General features: G+C 40.5%; 1 protein-coding gene across 6 annotated transcripts in view; it reads right to left on the bottom strand.

The window, feature by feature from the left end:
• The window catches only part of LOC307007795 (UDP-N-acetylglucosamine--peptide N-acetylglucosaminyltransferase 110 kDa subunit), a 32,720-nt gene that overhangs the window by 6,572 nt on the left and 8,605 nt on the right, over positions 1–17,543 (bottom strand). For 4 of the 6 annotated variants that reach the window (XR_013799685.1, XR_013799686.1, XM_079630156.1 and 1 more), the window contains exons 4-19: positions 14,588–14,656; positions 11,256–11,372; positions 11,094–11,173; positions 10,345–10,540; positions 9,178–9,318; positions 8,975–9,075; positions 8,088–8,241; positions 7,906–8,007; positions 6,976–7,155; positions 6,685–6,843; positions 5,555–5,644; positions 5,328–5,453; positions 4,516–4,686; positions 4,317–4,433; positions 4,069–4,233; positions 573–725 (exon numbers count right to left, since the gene is read on the bottom strand). Coding sequence is in view for 4 of the 6 variants with exons in the window: in XM_079630156.1 (XP_079486282.1) it covers positions 573–725; positions 4,069–4,233; positions 4,317–4,433; positions 4,516–4,686; positions 5,328–5,453; positions 5,555–5,644; positions 6,685–6,843; positions 6,976–7,155; positions 7,906–8,007; positions 8,088–8,241; positions 8,975–9,075; positions 9,178–9,318; positions 10,345–10,540; positions 11,094–11,173; positions 11,256–11,372; positions 14,588–14,656 (2,121 nt within the window). In the remaining 2 variants the exon portion in view is untranslated. Of the gene's footprint in view, positions 1–572; positions 726–4,068; positions 4,234–4,316; positions 4,434–4,515; positions 4,687–5,327; positions 5,454–5,554; positions 5,645–6,684; positions 6,844–6,975; positions 7,156–7,905; positions 8,008–8,087; positions 8,242–8,974; positions 9,076–9,177; positions 9,319–10,344; positions 10,541–11,093; positions 11,174–11,255; positions 11,373–12,362; positions 14,657–17,543 lie in introns of those variants that run through there. The other 2 variants (XM_079630157.1, XM_079630158.1) reach the window with 2 other exon arrangements.

Genomic DNA, 17,543 nt, shown 5'->3' with positions numbered 1-17,543 from the left:
CTCCCAGTCGATTAGTCGATTGTTGGTCGATACGTTCTGGCTCGACCAAAATTCTGATTGGTCGATTTTTTAGTCAGATAAAGTCAAAATGACCAGTTTTGCATCATCCAGCATGTTTTGCCAACTCTAGGGCTTTAGTTCAAACTACAGATTGAACTTCTGCATTTTTGTATTACTGCCTAGTCGGGTATATAAATGGGCAGCGCCAAAATCAAGTGCATTATGGGTGTTTTTGTCAAAAGGAAATGCCACAGCTATTATTGTCTGTTTTTCTCTACTCATGTAGCGCTGATTTCAATTTGTGTTTCTACTGCATAGACAAGAGGGTAACTTTATTTACAGTGTCCTTGTTACATATGTTACATGTACTTACCATAGTAATAACAGTAAATTATGCATAATTACATGCAACTAACCCTCAACCAAACCCTAACCCAATAGTAAGTACATGTAGTTGATTATTATTGCTCAGTACTTAAATACATAATTACACTGTAACAATGACACCTTAAATTAAAGTGTAACCGACAAGTGTTATTAATAAAAGCCCATCTTCCCCCTTTAAATCTTACATTGGCCCACATCTGCAGGGTGGGAGGGTCAATCTTATAGAGCTGGTTGAAGTTGCAATAGACAATAGCGTCTTCAGGAAGGCCATATTGCGAGCGAGTGGTCACCACAATCGTTCTGGGAACTTCTTCTCCGGTTGCTGCCTTGTTGTTAATCTAAACAGAGAGGTTGAAGAACACATGAGTTACTAGTTTAGGCACTGGAAAGACAAGCATGTTCCCTAAAACAGTGTCGCCCATCCCAACTTCTCCGCCACCGTGTGAAGGCCCAAGTGAAGGGGAAATGCCTATTGCACATGTCCTTTCTCAAAGCGTGCTTTCCTCCGCCAGCTCGAGTGTGCCATACCTGCAAGGCTACAGTCCCAGATACTACAACCTCCTCCAATGTAAAAATCTGAAAAACAACAACATGTCTCAACTACTATCATCAAATCCTCTTTTTGCCAGATCTTCCCTTAAAGCAGGAGTTGATCGAAGGAGGAAACTGATCTGAGATGATTAGAGTCATTTCTTCACCAATCGGAGTGAAATCAAGGCTCTCAGCGTTTGATCAAACCAAATCAACACTGCTTTAATCGCCATAATGAATTAGACATTGACAATTTGGGCATGATTGAGGTGTCAGGGACCACATTTACATATAAAGCCATATTTAGAATTATTAATAATTGACCCTTTGCTAAGCCACGCCCGAAAACCGCCACTGGCCAATCGTGGCTTAGCAACCGTAACTAGGCACAGGAGGTCTGGCAAGGGGATTTTTTCCCTTCCCGAAACCTAGAAGCCGAGCGGGGAAATGCTGGGCATGGATCAGGCAGTGTGGGACGCCCCATTCACAACTAAATGTCGACCAGATTAACAAAAACACATATTGCTTGGAAATAATGACGGTTATTTGCTCATAATGCATATATTTGAACGTAAAATAAGCCGATTAAAGGCAAGATGGAGGCTCACTGACATACTTTAAAATATATTTCAGCATTTTGTTAATCGACGGCCTAACTTTAAGGTTACGTTACCCCAATCCGATCGCGGCTCTCCCGGTGTTAGTGTTATTCCACAAGATTTATGGATAAGCTGTTTGATTTATAATTATTAGATTATTTTCACATGTCACTTACCCCGCTGTGCATGAACACAGCTGTTCCTCAATTTGAATGGTCAGCGTATGAGGCGCTGGGACTATCTTAAATTTTGATTAAATTATTCTCTAATCGGTTGCATATTGTGTCGTGGATATATCCCTCGAATGCGTACTGCAGTCCCTTCTGTCTCGCTCTCTCAGATATTTCACCTGTTCTCTTCAAAAAATGACTAATGATCTCCTTGGGAATGTCTGACACCGGTGCACACACACTGTCATAGACATGCCAGGTGTGAAAGCTTGTCAGGCGCAGCAACAGTAACTAAGGAGGGCAGGGCTTAGCGAAGGGTCCATTAGAAAGGGATATATTCTGTTTGTGCGCATTGATTCACATTAACATATTAAATACTCTTGACAAAATTCTGACATTCTGATTTTGTGTCACTAAACTAAATAGAGGATCACAGAAGAATGGAAGAGAGAGTGCACGTAACCCTCGTTCACAGAATGAAGGCTTATGTTGTGCATGTAAACGTGGTCAATTATCCACAGATCTGTCATGCTAACACCGTGTCCGGCTAACACTAACTACGCGAGACGCCGCGCCACGCGATAAAAGGCGTCTTTTCCGTGTTAATCAGAGTTTTTGTCCTAACCAGCCGCGACGGCGACACGCGGCGACTCTTATTTTATAAACGTTTTCTATTTTTCCTGCGACGTCGCTCTGGGACAACAAACAAAGTGTGGCAATGATGATCTCAGGCACTGTTTATGTGCTTTATTTAATGTTAAAAGCGTGTCATGTGACTTTGAATATCATTTAGTGCTCCAGCTTTGAGCTGTAAAAGCAACAGTGGATAATTCTCCTCAGATCTTGAAATTAAACACATGGAAACAAGAACGTTCAAACTGTAAACAAACAAGTGTATTATTTGACAAAGATGGTTTTAGTAACTCAGTAGCCTATGTATTTTTTAATAATGTTTAAATGGTGTAATATTTGTATTTTATGTAGCTACTTATCCATTTCTTGCGAGTGCCGTCAAGATTACTCTGATTGGCTGTGGGTTTTGATTGATATCGAACAAATTGATTTGTCGCTGGAATCTTATCGTGTCTGATTAGTAGGGGTGGGCGGATCGATCCTGAAGTATCGATACTTTCGATACTGACTGGTATCGAAAAGGATCGATCCTCACATAAAAATATCGATCCAAGTGAGTGTTTTTTTACCAGTAAGTTTTATTAATTTAGCACGCAATTCAGAGCGAAAAATAAGCTTCTAAGTGGAAAAATAAGCGAATGTTAGTGGATAATTGTGTAGGATAGAACTATTTCTCCTAGTCATCTGGATACAAGACGAAACCAATCAATCACAGAGAGCGTTCGATGCTGGTGCTTCGCTGAGCTCACAGCCCAGTGCGTTTGGGAAACAAAGCCTTGCTTAGATGACAGAGAAACATTTATTTTTAAATAAATTTGGCAATAAACAAAACCAAAAGTGTACATAACGGTTCAAAATGTTGACGTCAGTAAGATTTTTTTAATGAAATTAATATTTTTATTCAACAAGGATCGATGCATTAAATTGATCAAAAGTGACACTCAAGGGTTTTACACTGTTAAATTTTTTTACTTCATATAAATGCTGTTCTTTCAACTTTATTCATCAAATAATTCTGCATAAAATGTATCATGGTTTTCACAAAAATATGAAACTGTTTTCAACATTGATAATAATAAGAAAGTTTCCTGAGCAGCAAATCAGCATATTAAAATTCTCATCATGACTGAAGTAATGGTGCCAAAAATTCAGCTTTGATCGCATGAATAAATTACAGTTTACTATGACGTAAAAAACCGATAGCCCATGTTAAATTGTAATATTACAGTTTTTACTGTATTTTTGATCAAATAAATGCAGAAGAGAATTAAAAATCTTACAGACCACACACTTTTGAACAGCAGGCTAGTGTACAATAGTACATTTACTATAATTATGGTAGTTTGGTAAAAGTTACTGACTAATTACAGGCGGGTTGAGCGCATTTATTTAATAAAAAAATATTTAGTAGTCATGCAAACGTATTCAGATTTAGCATATTAATGATGTATTCAGCTCATAAATCATGACACACTGCTCTAGCACAGGAAAGTGCTTCAAGTTCAAGTACAGGCTTTTAAAATGAAAAAGTATTGGTATTGGTATCGGCGATACTGACCCTGTATTTACTTGGTATCGGATCGATCCCGAAATTTTCAGTATCGCCCACCCCTACTGATTAGGACACGGTGTAAGAATGAAGGACAGCACTAAATCACAGCCGGAGAGCAAGCCAGGACCCTCACAGCCAGGAAGCAGCAGGGAAATCAGTGACAGTCCAGTGTTGAGGTCACCACTGAGGGCCGTACCTGGGTGGTGGCCAGGCCGTTGCTGACGGTGAAGCCGTTGATGGTGACCTGGATCTGGCCTTGGTTGATCATGTTAATGATGGCCTCGGCAGCCGTGTTCATCGGGATGACGGGCATGGAGAGGGCACCGTTACTGTCAGCCACCTCTTGGCCATCACAGTCCATCTGAACGCAGAAGAGGAAACATTAGCATGTCTGTTTAACAGGGTAAAGGAATGACAGATTAAAGCTGTGATTTCTTGACTAACCTTCACCACTTTGACATCCGGCAGGCTTTCCAGAAAGGCTTTCAGATCGATGCCATTCAGCACTATGCGGTTGTCAAAAATGTGTCCATTTGACTTGAAGTCGATCACTGCTTTTTTCTATTGGGCGAAGAGAAAAACATGAACCTTATTTTCTGTAATAGATCAAAATAAAACCACGTGAAGGGAGACCGAATCGTACCTTGAGGTGCGGGAACATGTTAGCATGATCTCCAATGAAGAAGGTGTTGGGCATGTAGGCCAGTTTCTCAGAGTACTGCTCTGCGACCTCAATGGGCGACGTATCCTTATCACTGATGATGTAGTCCATGAAGGGAGCACCACTGGTGCCTGGGTATCCAAGCCACATGGCCTGGGCGGGTTGGGAAAAATACAGTTATTATTCAACTAAATCTCTATGTATTATCTGATATACCCTACCGTTCAAAAGTTTGGGTCAGAATTTTTTTTTTTTGTTGTTTAAGAAATTAGTATTTATTCTGCAAGGACACATTCAATTGGTGAAGACATGCTTAAAATGCTGTTTCTATTAATCAAAGAAACCTGAAAAATATCACGTTTTCCTCAAAAACATGATTGATAATTGATAATTAAATTATTATTTCTGAAGGATGATGTGACACTTAAGACTGGAGTAATGATGCTAAAAATTCAGCAGTAATGACATCTTAAAATATATATTACAATAGAAAATGGCTATTTTAATGGTCACACAAGATGCTAATTGTTCTGGCTGTCTCGAGCCAATATGCAAGACAATCCTTATTATAATTGTAAGAAAATCAGTTTTTTTTATTTAAGGAATTTGTTGCAAAAGGCTCCTCTAAATATGGCCCAGATCTCTCCATCAATGCAAGTCTACGCCGGTTATATCACCAACACGGTACAAATATTCCAATCACATGCGCACATTATATTAACTTAATAACATTTTAAAAAAGTATGTGGATTAACACAGATGCCATTCTGTAAGCCAGACTCTCAAACGCCAACCTGAATGGGTGCTGGGCGCAGTGCGAACAGCTCGTTGCGCGCTCCTTTAGTGTAGCCGTTCATGTTGACCAGGATGTGGACTCCATCTTGAAAGATCCTGTCGGCTGCTTTTCCATTACAGGGGATCTATGGAGAGATGAAAGCATGATGAAATCAAAACAGATCGCTTGAAAGGAGGAGGAAGATGAAGATGTGTCTTGAATAGGTCCGCAATGCCGTATCCTCACCTGTGAGAGGTCGATGAAGTGATGAGACTCTGCCAAGACTTTAACTCTGAAGTTGGTGCTGTCATCAGGGCTGAGAGCATAGCAGAACACCTGCACAAGATACAATAGGGTCAAGGTCAGTAAGTTAGTTACTTTAATCATAAAAGTAAAAAAAATTGCATTAAGTGCAATTACTAATAATATTACATGTTTGTTTATTGGAAATTTGACAGAGCACTGAGGATGAACTGAGATGCAGATAAAATGATCCATTGTTCATTTTAAATCTTGAAACGAATGATAAATTTGTTTCTCTTGTTAAATGAACCATTGTTCTTTTAAAGGCATCATGCTGAACTGACCGACAGATTGAGTGATTATGAAAGAAGCGCTCTTTACTTGTTTTCTGTGCAATTCAGTCACAATTTGAAGAAAACTTTGTGCTTTTCATGAGCTTCATGAGCTTTGTGACTTCCTACTTATTTTCCAGATATTAGGGAGTGGAAATGGCTAATAATCAATAAGTGCTCCTCTCCCGCCATCTACTGGTTATAGTGGTCATTTCATGTCTTTAAAAAAAACAAGTGTTTGTTTGCCACAAAGTGTTAGTTTTCCTACATCTTTAAACAGAGCGCTTTCGAAGTGCTGGAAAAAGTGTGAAGCACTTGAAAAGTGCTTGAATTTTACTCTCAAAAGGTTGTACGAACCCTGAGATGAATAATATAAAAACATTCGACTATTTCTGCCACAATACCATGGTTACAGTTAGCGTTACTACATTAAATCCATGGTGAATGTTGGTAATTTGTGGATTGAAAAGCCTTCTATAACTAGTTCGTTCACAGCAAAATGTTTCTCCTAGTTTCCACGTCAGCGCAGTTTCATCCGATACGGTTTATAACGGAGAAATTTGCACCAAATTTGAATACTTCTCACTAGATCTCGCTGCGATGTTATTAATTTTGCGGTGAATTGAACGCTTTCTCACTAGATCCCCCAACACTGTGTAGTAACGGTGTTGTGTGATCGAGATTGGCCCGCGAGTAAACCTGTTCTGAGCTCAAACGAGAAACGCGGTTTCGTTCCACTGTCGTTTCTCATATGCAACACAAATGGCCTATACATAACAACTACTGGTTTAGACTCCTCACCTCAAACTTCTCGGAGTTGTGCATGCCAGGGATGGACTGCATCAGGTGAGAAGTGGGATGGTTGCCGAAATCTGAGCTAACGTAACCCACACGCAAGCGGCCTGCACTGGCCTTCAGGTCCTTCGGATGATCATAAGCAGGCTTGTGCAGAGCATTGATCTATAAAGCAAGAAAAGTATTACATTGATGCTCATACATTGAAAAAGTACAGAAATTACTTTCAGACAAGTGACAAATCTGAAACTTTAGCAGAATAGGCCAGTGCAAATGCTTTTAGTGTAATATACACACCTTATCCAGACACAAGTTGCCATGTCTCTCTGCAATGGCCTTGCGAAAACCGTGCGAGAGGGGGTACAGCATGCTGTGATGGGGGTGCACTGACGGCAGGCGGTTCTTATCCAGCTGATCAGCCACAATGCTCACCAGCTTCTTCATGCGCTCATCATAGTCGGTCCAGTCACACACAATCTGAGGATCAGAGCACAACACAGCATCACACAAACGTTCCCGGAGTGAAAATGTGCACATTCAAACTAGGGAAAAAAGCATTGCAGTAAATCGCACTGATTAAATCTAACGATCGCTTATCATATCACGTCAAACTTAAATTGTTAATGTTAACATCATCAACATTGCGTGACTACATTTAATGCCCTTCAGATATTATCCTTGTTTTCGCATGGGCCAGGCGGTTGCAGTGTCTTTTTTTTTTTCTGTAGCCACTCGAAAGTCCAAACAATGTCTTTTACATTTTACAGCGGGTGAATCTCCAATTGTCTTGTCACTGGTGATTGTCCTTTGAACCTTTCTGGATCCGCCATTAAGTTAATACGTTTAATTATATCAAGTGCTGTGAGAAAAGGCTATACATCTCCACCTCCAACAACCTCACACACAATATAGCCTATTCTAGCCGGGACACCTTCTTTATGTGTACAGATGTGACGTAATGATGCAAAGACATGCTCAAATTTCCCACGGAAATCCACCAGTACCACTGGAATTAAAAACATTATTACAAGCTTACCGTTTTGAATCGAGCTAAGGCAAGCAGAGAGTTTTGAACACTGGCTGGTTATGTACTTGCTCAAATTAATTTTGGATATTTTTTAACCCAAAAAAGTTGCGGACTGCAGCTTTAAACATAATTGAAAGCAGAAACAATGAGCTCATTGAAGTAATGTATACTTTGTCAATTAACAAATGATTATGACATACCTGTAGACAGTGAGCCAGGTTACAATAAGCATCAGGGAAGTCGGGCTTGAGCTTCAGGGCAGTGCGATAAGATGCAATCGCCTCAGGAATGTTCCCAGAATCCTTTAAGGGGAGAGTGGCACCATTTGAATTCAAAATAACACTGAAAATAAGTATTATTCTTCATGGCTCAAGATTCATACCTTGTGTATGGAAGCCAAGTTACTGTGCGCATCTGCAAAAGCGGGGTTGATCTGAATGGCTCGAGTGTAGCACGTCAGCGCCCCCTGAACGTCCTGCATCTCTTTAAGAGTATTGCCCATGTTGGAGTAGGCATCAGCAAACGTGGGGCTGATTCTGTTCATCAAGAGCAAACAGACAGTGAGACTTTGAAAGACGCCAATAGAGGGTATGCGTGTGACGTCACCGTCGGCCAGAGTGACTGCGGTTACACACACCGAGTGGCAAAAACACTGAGCGGCAGGATTTGTTTTCTGCGTGAATGCCGCACAACACACATCTAGAACGGGGAAGAGCTTCGAGATCGACTGTACAACTAGATTTGACAAGAAATCTGAGGTATATTTTTACAGACTGATGAAAGCTCACAGAAACAACTGGATCCAGGCAGCGAACGGTGGGTTTGCAGTTATCATTTTTGTGTCAATATGCTGAATTTAGGGGTAAAATCATACCCTATATATTGTATTGTTAGATATTGTACTGACAAATCATCAATTAAATATTTACCATTGTATATTCTGCATAATTGGACGTTTTTAAATAAACACTGACAAAAAACTATACTAAGTTTTAGGGCTGGACGATATGACGATATATGTAACATTGATATAAGTGATCACCCGGATTTAGACCTAGATTATATTTATATAACTGTCAGGAAACCTTTGGTAAGTTGTAAGGAACACTATATCGAGTTCAACCTTTAGTTTACACTGATAATGATTTGTTTAACTCGTGTTTTCGCAGTTTCCCTGTTAAATCTAGTCACGCTGCAGCTCGGCTGAGGAAGTGACGTCAATGCAAACCCTCTATACTGAACAACATATGAGAATATCTAGACACATGCCTGATGGCCTCCTTATAGTGCATGAGAGCCTCCTGAAGTTTCCCCTGCTGCTGCAGGACACTGGCCAGGTTTGAATGGGCAGCGGCAAATTCAGGGAAAACCTTAACAACAAAGAAAACAAAGACATGTTTCAAAATCGATCACTTTTTTTAAACACATAATAACGTATATGTGTGTTCAGTGGACTTCCTCGGTCCCCTCACCTCCAGTGCTTTCCTGTAGAGCTGCACAGCGTCCTCAATGTTGCCCTGCTCACGCTTGATGTTGGCCAGGTTGTTCAGCGAGTCCGCATGAGTCGGGCACAGACGCAGAGCAGTGTTGTAGCACTCCTCAGCTTCAGAAACCTAACAGGAAATGTGCAAGTTAGCGGTTGGCTTTAAAGGTACTGGACCGTTCATATACCGCAGCTCTGCAAATTTTCATGGGCAAAATCATTTGAATCCACACATTTGAGAATTTTGCAAGAGGACAAAAGATTTTGCAACGTGTTCGAGCTGATTCGCCTCGTTGACCAAAATAAATCTGCTATCAACAAGATGAAGACATGAATGTAGACATGAGGGATTAGGGGTGCAATGGATCGCAGTTGATCTGTGATGCGTACAGACCAAGCGTGCCGCACAAGCCCTGAAAAGTGAAGCCAAAGCGGCTCGATCGACCCCCCGGTGACTGGTCCTAGTATAGGTCATAAACCCGCCTCCCAGTGTTATTTAATGGCACGTGAGACCAACTAAACAATTAAATTACACTTCAAATATCTATTTCCCAAAGTTTCTGTCATTTACTGTAGTTTTTATCACGCTGATGTAAGTTCAAGTGTTTGTTTTTAAAATACGTTCGTTTTTAGTTAGCTATTTGATGCGGTGGTGTGACGTCATGATTGACAGCTGTGATTGACAGGTTCTCTGAGCGAAGTAGTCACTGAAGAACCAACAGACTTTTTTTCAGGATCTTCAGAGGACTGAGGACATTGGAGCTTTACATTTAATATCTAAATTTCTACAATTAATTTTTAAAAAAGTGAAGGAGTGTGTGCTTGCGATTGATTCTGCGAGAGTGAGGGCGGGGCTTTGATTTTGCAGCTTTACTTCCTGCTCACTACTGCGCACGACTTAAGTCCCATGATGTCAGCGCCATATCGGGACACTGGGGGCTTCACTTCTCACCAATGGAAGAAAGCGAAGGGGTGTACAGACCAGTTGCCCCGCGGTTCGGCACGCATGCGATTTATATATATATATTTTTTAAATTGCTGATCCAAAAAAATTACCCGATTCGTTGCCCAAAAAACGCAAATAATCCGAACCGTGAATTTTGTGATCCGTTGCACCACTATCAGGGACACATGACACACAAACGTAGGCTCTTACATTGCCCTTCTCCTTCAGTGCATTAGCGAGATTGCAGTACGCATCAGGGAAGTGAGGCTGCAGCTCAATGGCACGACGGTAGGTGTCGATGGCCAGGTCGATCAGGCCCTGCTCGTAGTACACGCAAGCCAGGTTTCCATGAACCACAGCATGGTTGGGGCTCAGGCTGAGGGCACGCAGATAACCAGCAACAGCTCTGTAGGGGGGAAATATGAATCAGATCGGCTGAAAAAACTAATTCCAGGACTTTCAAGGACTTCAAGCACTACTTTTTTGGTTTTCAAGGAATACAATCAGAGACCTCACTAAGCAAACAATATTTTTATTACCTTCTAATATTATTATTTTTTTAAAGCTAAACAGATAAATACAAATTTACCAATAAAACAAAATGGCGCAGCACATGCAATGACTGTGGAAACTTTAATCATTGAAAGGATACTATGACAAAGATATCACTTTTCTTATTCAAACTGATCCCCCCCACCTAATGAATATATGATCGACCTGAAAAATGAAAGCTGTATATATACTTGGATATTTATATGAGAAATGTCATGCTCATAGGCATGCAGAATGGCTCTATATCTATATGCAGCATTAATTTTGATTGAAAAGATTGTTTTATCGATCAAATTAATTTCACATATATTGTCTTTCAATAATTCATCAAGCACTTTTCATAAATATGTCTGTTATCAAGGGTTTTCCAGGACTGTAATCCTGGAACAGAAGAAACGACTGCTTACCTGTCAAAGATACGAGCCTCTTTCAGAACGTTGCCCAAGTTGATGTAAGCATCCAAAAAGTTTGGGTCCAAGGTCACTGCCTGTAAACCCATAGAACAGCACATGTGAACATCGTGTTCATTCATAGCATTTACCAAAGTGGGATTATCATACACAACAAACCTTCTCAAAATGATGTATAGCCAGCCAGATCTCTCCCTGGGCGTTGAACACGCAGCCCAGGTTACTCCAGGCCACGGCGAAGTTCGGCTGAGTTTCAATTGCTTTCAGGTAACAAGCCTTGAACAGGTTAACAGTAAAAAAAAAAAGAAAAAGAAAAAAAACAGGAGGAAGAGGAGGTAGAGAGAAGAACGGAGAGTAGACAGGGGAGGGGGTTGTAAAAGAAAAGAAACCAAAAGATCAAATAAAAAGGAAGAAAAAACAAAAAGGGCAGACAGAAATAGTGTTAGTATCCATTCTCACACAAAGCAAAAAGTGAGTCTGCAGCATGGGCTCGCGTGCGCGAAATCTGCCGCGCTAAGCTGCACACTTTTCCTACGCTGCGCAAATCCAACCAACACCTACACTCAGACTTACATTCTTCAGTTATGCAGTTTCAAATTAACGTTATATGACTAGAAACCAATCACATTGAGTGCCAAGACGACAACTTTAGATCATTGACCTTACACGACCTCAGTAAATCCCCACAACCTTAAATGCAAGTGCGGTGTGCAGGTGGAGGTCCCTGTAATGCAAGCGCACAAAGCCACGCGGGCAACCCGCACTGAGATTGCCGCTTACGCAGTTTCCGCTAGCGCCCGCATTCGCCTGCGCTAACGCCAGCTCAGGGTGAAGACTGCAGACCTGGAGCGATCCCACTGCCAACCAGACTGGCACACGAAACTATGAAACTCTCTACCCTTTGAGGCGTTCGACTAGAGTTCGTGTCCCACGGCCAAATCCATTAAAACCCTAAAGGAGATATTCGTTTGAGAGTTAGCACTGTGCCAATAGAGTCATGTTTAGGGCTGTGTAGCCACTGGGTGCCATGCTAGCAGGAAAAGGGCGTGCAGGTCTGCAACCCGCGAGCTGGGGGTCGAGGGAAGGGGAAAGTGCGGTTCAAACGCGCGCGTTTTGGTCGCGGTTTTGTCGCTGCGCAGCCCTTGCGTCGCTGCAGACTCACAGCGCTTCATCTGCAACTCCAAATAAAGGAGAAAAAAATAAATCATAATCCAAAAATGAACAGGAAAAAAATATCAACAAGTAAGAGAGTTAGAGGGTTCTTACTGTGCTTTTTGTTTTTGCATACAGCATCCAATCATTTGTCTTTGCTAATAAAACTTGGGTTTTGTTACCAATACTATGGTTTTGTTTTTCCTTGGTTTTTTTGTTCTTCTTCAAAGGAAGCCACAAGACAGAAGAACTCAGGCATTGGAGTAAGGTGTTTTTCTTTCTGTTTTGTTACAAACCCGTTACCATATTTTTGGACTTTGTCTGGGGGGGGGCGGCCACAGCTGGAAGAGGAGAAGACTGACAGTCCTAGTGTTCCTGTCCACCGGACCGCACCTACGCAGGAATACTGTCACCCACCTGAAACCTTCTAAATAACAATATCAGTGGTGGAAAACCAAAAGAGACAAAATAAGAAAACAAGAGCGTTAGTAAAAGTTTGACATTTCATATCGATATCAAAACTTGTATTGACAAAGCAAAACAAGTAAGACAAAAAAACGAAAAAAGGAGAAAAAGAAATATAAAAATGACCTAACATCAGTTTAAACCCATGCAATGAAAAGGGTTTTTACATTTTTTACAAACAGGAATATGTTCGCAAGGGAGTGAAGAAAGGCTTTGAGTTGAGATTTACACACAGACTCAAACTTTTCATAACCGTTCCACATTTTTAAATACAGGTAAAAGAGGAAGGCGAACTGGCTTGATCTTACCCAAATGAACTGATCACATTGCTCTGGGAATATTATTAATAAATCAGAACATACAAGGGGGAAGAAATGTAATCAAAGATATTTGTCCTTTTCTGTATTCTTTGTTTACATGGTTTAATACCTTTCCTGCTTTCTTGACTCCTGGCCAATGGATAAGGGGGGGGAAAAAAGCCTTGGTGTTTAAGGACTTCATTCTCATCTAGAAGCCTCCACAGCTCTGAAATAAAGAGGTCAACGCTTGTGTCGCGCGTGTATAATTCTCTCTCTCTATCATGGTGTCTGACGCGTGCAGTGGAGTGCAAATAGCGATCTGTCTGCCTGGCACAGCCCAGGGCTGATACACAGTGTTGGGAACACGTAAACCCACTGAACCCAGTTAGCCATATTCTAACAGAGGGGGAAAACAGGGGGATTAGAAGATGAACAGGCCGAAATATACTTAAGCTCTAGTCAAATTTCACTGTGAAGCCCTTGAGAAGCATCTTTTGGCTCGACTGAGGGGTCAGACAGACAGTTCGACGCGCGCACACTCCACGGGCCCTAAGCGAGCGCGCGGGGTTGGGAGCGACAGAGCAATTGGGGGGCCGCTGGCGCCCTCGTACTCTTCCCCACTCCGCACCCCTGGGCACCAAATAAGAGGGCTTCAAACCATCAGAAGGAGGACTCTCTCCACAACATCAGGTTAGACTCCCAAACACCCACTGAAATCATTGACGGCCACGCTGCCTCAAAGTAGGCGTTTACTAGGGCCTCGTAAAGCTGGAGAAGCAAATCCAAATCCAAGCTTAGTCTCTTCAACTTTTGAAGGCGATTAATGGTTTTTGAATAACCTAAATTAACAGAATTACATGGTTACGGGTTAGAAGCCATCTTATTTTTTGCACAGCAAATACCACTACCTTCATCAGTCCATTTATTTGCCCCCCAAAGACCGAGCCAGCGAAATCCCTCCGAGAGACTACAGGGAAGAAGAAAAAGCATGCCAAAACTGCAGCATGTGTTTTAGGAGCCCCCGTTTGATAAGACACAGAATAGCCCAGCCTTTCTTCCTTTGTGTGTGGGGGTGAGCGAGGGCTGGCCGGGGCCAGGATGAAGAAGTGTTTAGACTGAGAGAAGCGTTGGAGTGAGAGAGGGCAAAAAGAAGGGGTGGACAGAGGGGGCGTGTCTCTAATCTAGCCATCCAAAATGAGTAACTAAACAAAACAGCGAGTGAGAAGAGGGTAAAGGGGTCTTAACCTTGTTTAATTAAAAAAATAAAGAAAAAGAGATTGTTTTTGACTAGTTATGTGAGATGCAGGTGGCTTTGGCCCTCTCTGCTGATCTAGTGAGGCTAGACCTGTGGGATGGTAAAGAGTGCTGACGTGGGGACATAACATGAGCAGCACGCTCGTAAGTGTGCTGACAAGCACTTACTGGGGGGGAAAAAAGATGCTCAACACTCACTCCCAAAGTACAAGAATGGCTAGGTGTCTGACAGGGGATTATGATCTAGAGCTATGAGTTTATACTAAAAAAACAAAAGAAATCATTATGTAAACGTGCAAGGGCCGACATATTTAGACATACCTTTGCCTCTTCGAGACGCCCGAGCGCCTTAAGCAGGTTACCCAAGTCACTGCGCACACAATATAGATCCTGCAATGAAAGAGAGAGAAATAATCAGCTAACATATACAAAACACACTAGGGATGTGCGATATATTATATTTTCGATGTATGCAATATTTTCTTATATAAATAGTAGACTTTTGCAACTTTGTGAAGACTATGATTTTGATCTTTTTATAGGTTGAAATTGTTCAATTTGAAACCTGACAAACTTTTATTTTGAAATATTTTAAATGTTTTAGTAATATAAATAATAGATAAGTGATACTGAAATGGTTCGATATCATTCTTACTTTGTTTATTAAGTGAAAAATGGGATGACTATCTTAGGGTTCGACATTAACGCTAGTCTGAGACGAGTGTATGTTTTGAATGAGATATATGCTCTATATCCTACATTGGTTCATCATCATCAACATTTATTTAAGCACATTTAAAAACAACAAGTTGGCTAAAGTGCTGTACATGTCTAAAAATTACTCAAACACTCAACAAACATTACTCGACACAAAACAACACTGATCAGTGTCCCAAAACCTAGGGGCAATAGTATGCCACAGCATAGAGGTGTGTTTTCAGCATAGATGTAAAACACTGTAACGAGTCACAGGATCTGAGATGCAGAGGAAGACTATTCCAAAGACCACAGAAAATGCACAATCTCTCTTGGATTTCAACCGTGATTTAGGAAAAAATTCTGGGATGATCTAAGGGGATCTTATCAGAGCAAGACCACGCAAACCTTTTAAAACCATGGTCAAAACTTTATATTGGACTCTAAAATCAATAGGAAGTCAGTGTCAATTCTAGACCATTTCCCTGTGCCGGTCAACAGTCATTTTGCACCAGCTGCAACCTTTCTAGACACTTTCTAGACAATCCCAAACATAACAAGTTAATATAATCCAATCTGGATGAAATAAAAGCATGAATGACAGTTTCCACGTCCTTAAAAGACAGAATTCTCTTCAATATGGCGATGCTCCGCAATTGATAAAAACTAGTAGGGCTGGGCAAAAAAATTTATTTCTCGATTTAAATTTTTTTTTTTTTTTTATGTGGTGATTCAAAATCGATTTTTTCCATATTTATTTATCCATCACCCAAAAGCCAGTATTAGTTTTCCTCCACTGCTCATAGGCTTGCATGTTACAGCTAATGCTGTGAGATTTTGGGGTGGTTTCCTGGACAGGGTTAAGTCTAGTCCCAGACTAAAATGCATGTTTGAGCTGTCTTAACTTAAAACAGCTTGCACTGACATATCTTAAAATATATAATTTGCATTGTTTTGTCTCAAGATGCACACCAGAAATGTTTTTTTTTGTAAGGTATGTTTGTAAAAGCTACTGAAAAGTCCTAATATAACTAAGGTCTAGTCCGGGCTTAATGTAAACCTTGAACAGGAAACCGCCCCTTTATGTTTATCTTACATAACATAACCTGATTCTGTTTGATCAAGGCGTGCGACACTTCAATTTTCAGCATCAATTTTTCATCTTGCATCAAAATCCTGTCTATTCATTGAATGCATTTGAAATATAGAGTTAGGTTCTGTGTTAATGTACCCAAGTGTACCTAAAATAAACAGTTTAATATACAGGTTTGTGGCTCTTAACTTCTTTTTATTAATTAACCACTTGTAAACTTCTGTTCACTGTTGTTTTTTATATATAGAATTTGTATTAAATCTATATTCATTGAGCCAAATCGAAAATCGAATTTATAATCGAATAGAATTGGAACATCTGAATCGATACCCAGCCCTAAAAACTAGACCGGTCTGTTCCTGTCTGCATTCAGTTTAAAGATATCTTGTTAACTTTTAAATGTCTTCATGGACTTGCTCCCCGTTATTTATTTGAACTTCTGCAGTATTATTAACCTCCTCACTCTTTCCGGTGATCTGACTTAAAACTGTCCCTTGTTTTCATCTTTCAACGGTGGGTGGCAGATCATTCAGTGCTGTAACTCACTTCATCTGACTCTGTGACACTTCTACTATATCCTCATTCATCTTTTCATAAAGTATTTCCAACCCTCCTCTGTTTTGTTACTGTATATTTGTATGTGTATATGTATATGATGCATACTTATTAGGGGTGTAACGGTTCACAAAATTCACGGTTCGGTTCGATACGACACAGTGGTGTCAGGGTTCGGTATGTTTTCGATACTGCAAAAAGAAAGAAATGCCAGAGAAATTTTACGTTATAAATTACGTTTGCCATTTGATGTTGGGCAACGTTGTGGTGGTCACGCCAGCGCAACTGCTAACCAAATTTTGGTCGCACCGGCAGGAAATACGGTCCAACGAATCGTTCGGTTTGTAATGCGCAACGAACCGATCCTCGCACCGACAGGGTGTATACAGTAATAAACAAGTTAAATTTAAGACTTTTTAAGACTTTTTAATACCACATCTAAATAAAATTTAAGACCAAACTTATGATGGAAATACATATCAAAAGTGTAAATATACAGTAATCTTTCCAAGTAAACACACTGATGTTTGTTCAAAATGAACAGTATGGTAACATGACAATCAGTTGAGTTTAAGAACATTTAGAAATGTGTGTAATGCAAAAAGATAACACAAAAATGTCATTGCGGTCCAAAATTATATTTATTATTACAATATTTTCAGAACATTTAGGTCCCATGAACAAATGCTACAATCAAGTAAATGTGAATAAATGTGTGTGTGCGTGTATCAGGGTGTATACAGTAATAAACAAGTTAAATTTAAGACTTTTTTTGCCTTAACGTGAGTTTGGTGTTTTTTGCTTTGCACATGCGATTCCACCGCTCTGATCCCCATTGTCCCAAGTTGAAAATTCTTCCGACCAGTGTTGTTTTTGGCAGCCCTTTTAGTTTTAGTCTTAGTCTTTTTGACGAAAATGCTTTTTAGTTTTAGT

Source organism: Phoxinus phoxinus (assembly GCF_949152265.1).
Source record: "Phoxinus phoxinus genome assembly, chromosome: 12".
NCBI classification, from domain to species: Eukaryota; Metazoa; Chordata; class Actinopteri; order Cypriniformes; family Leuciscidae; genus Phoxinus; species Phoxinus phoxinus.
Note: the sequence above shows the minus strand (reverse complement) of the source record. Positions and strands in the feature narration are given on the sequence as shown.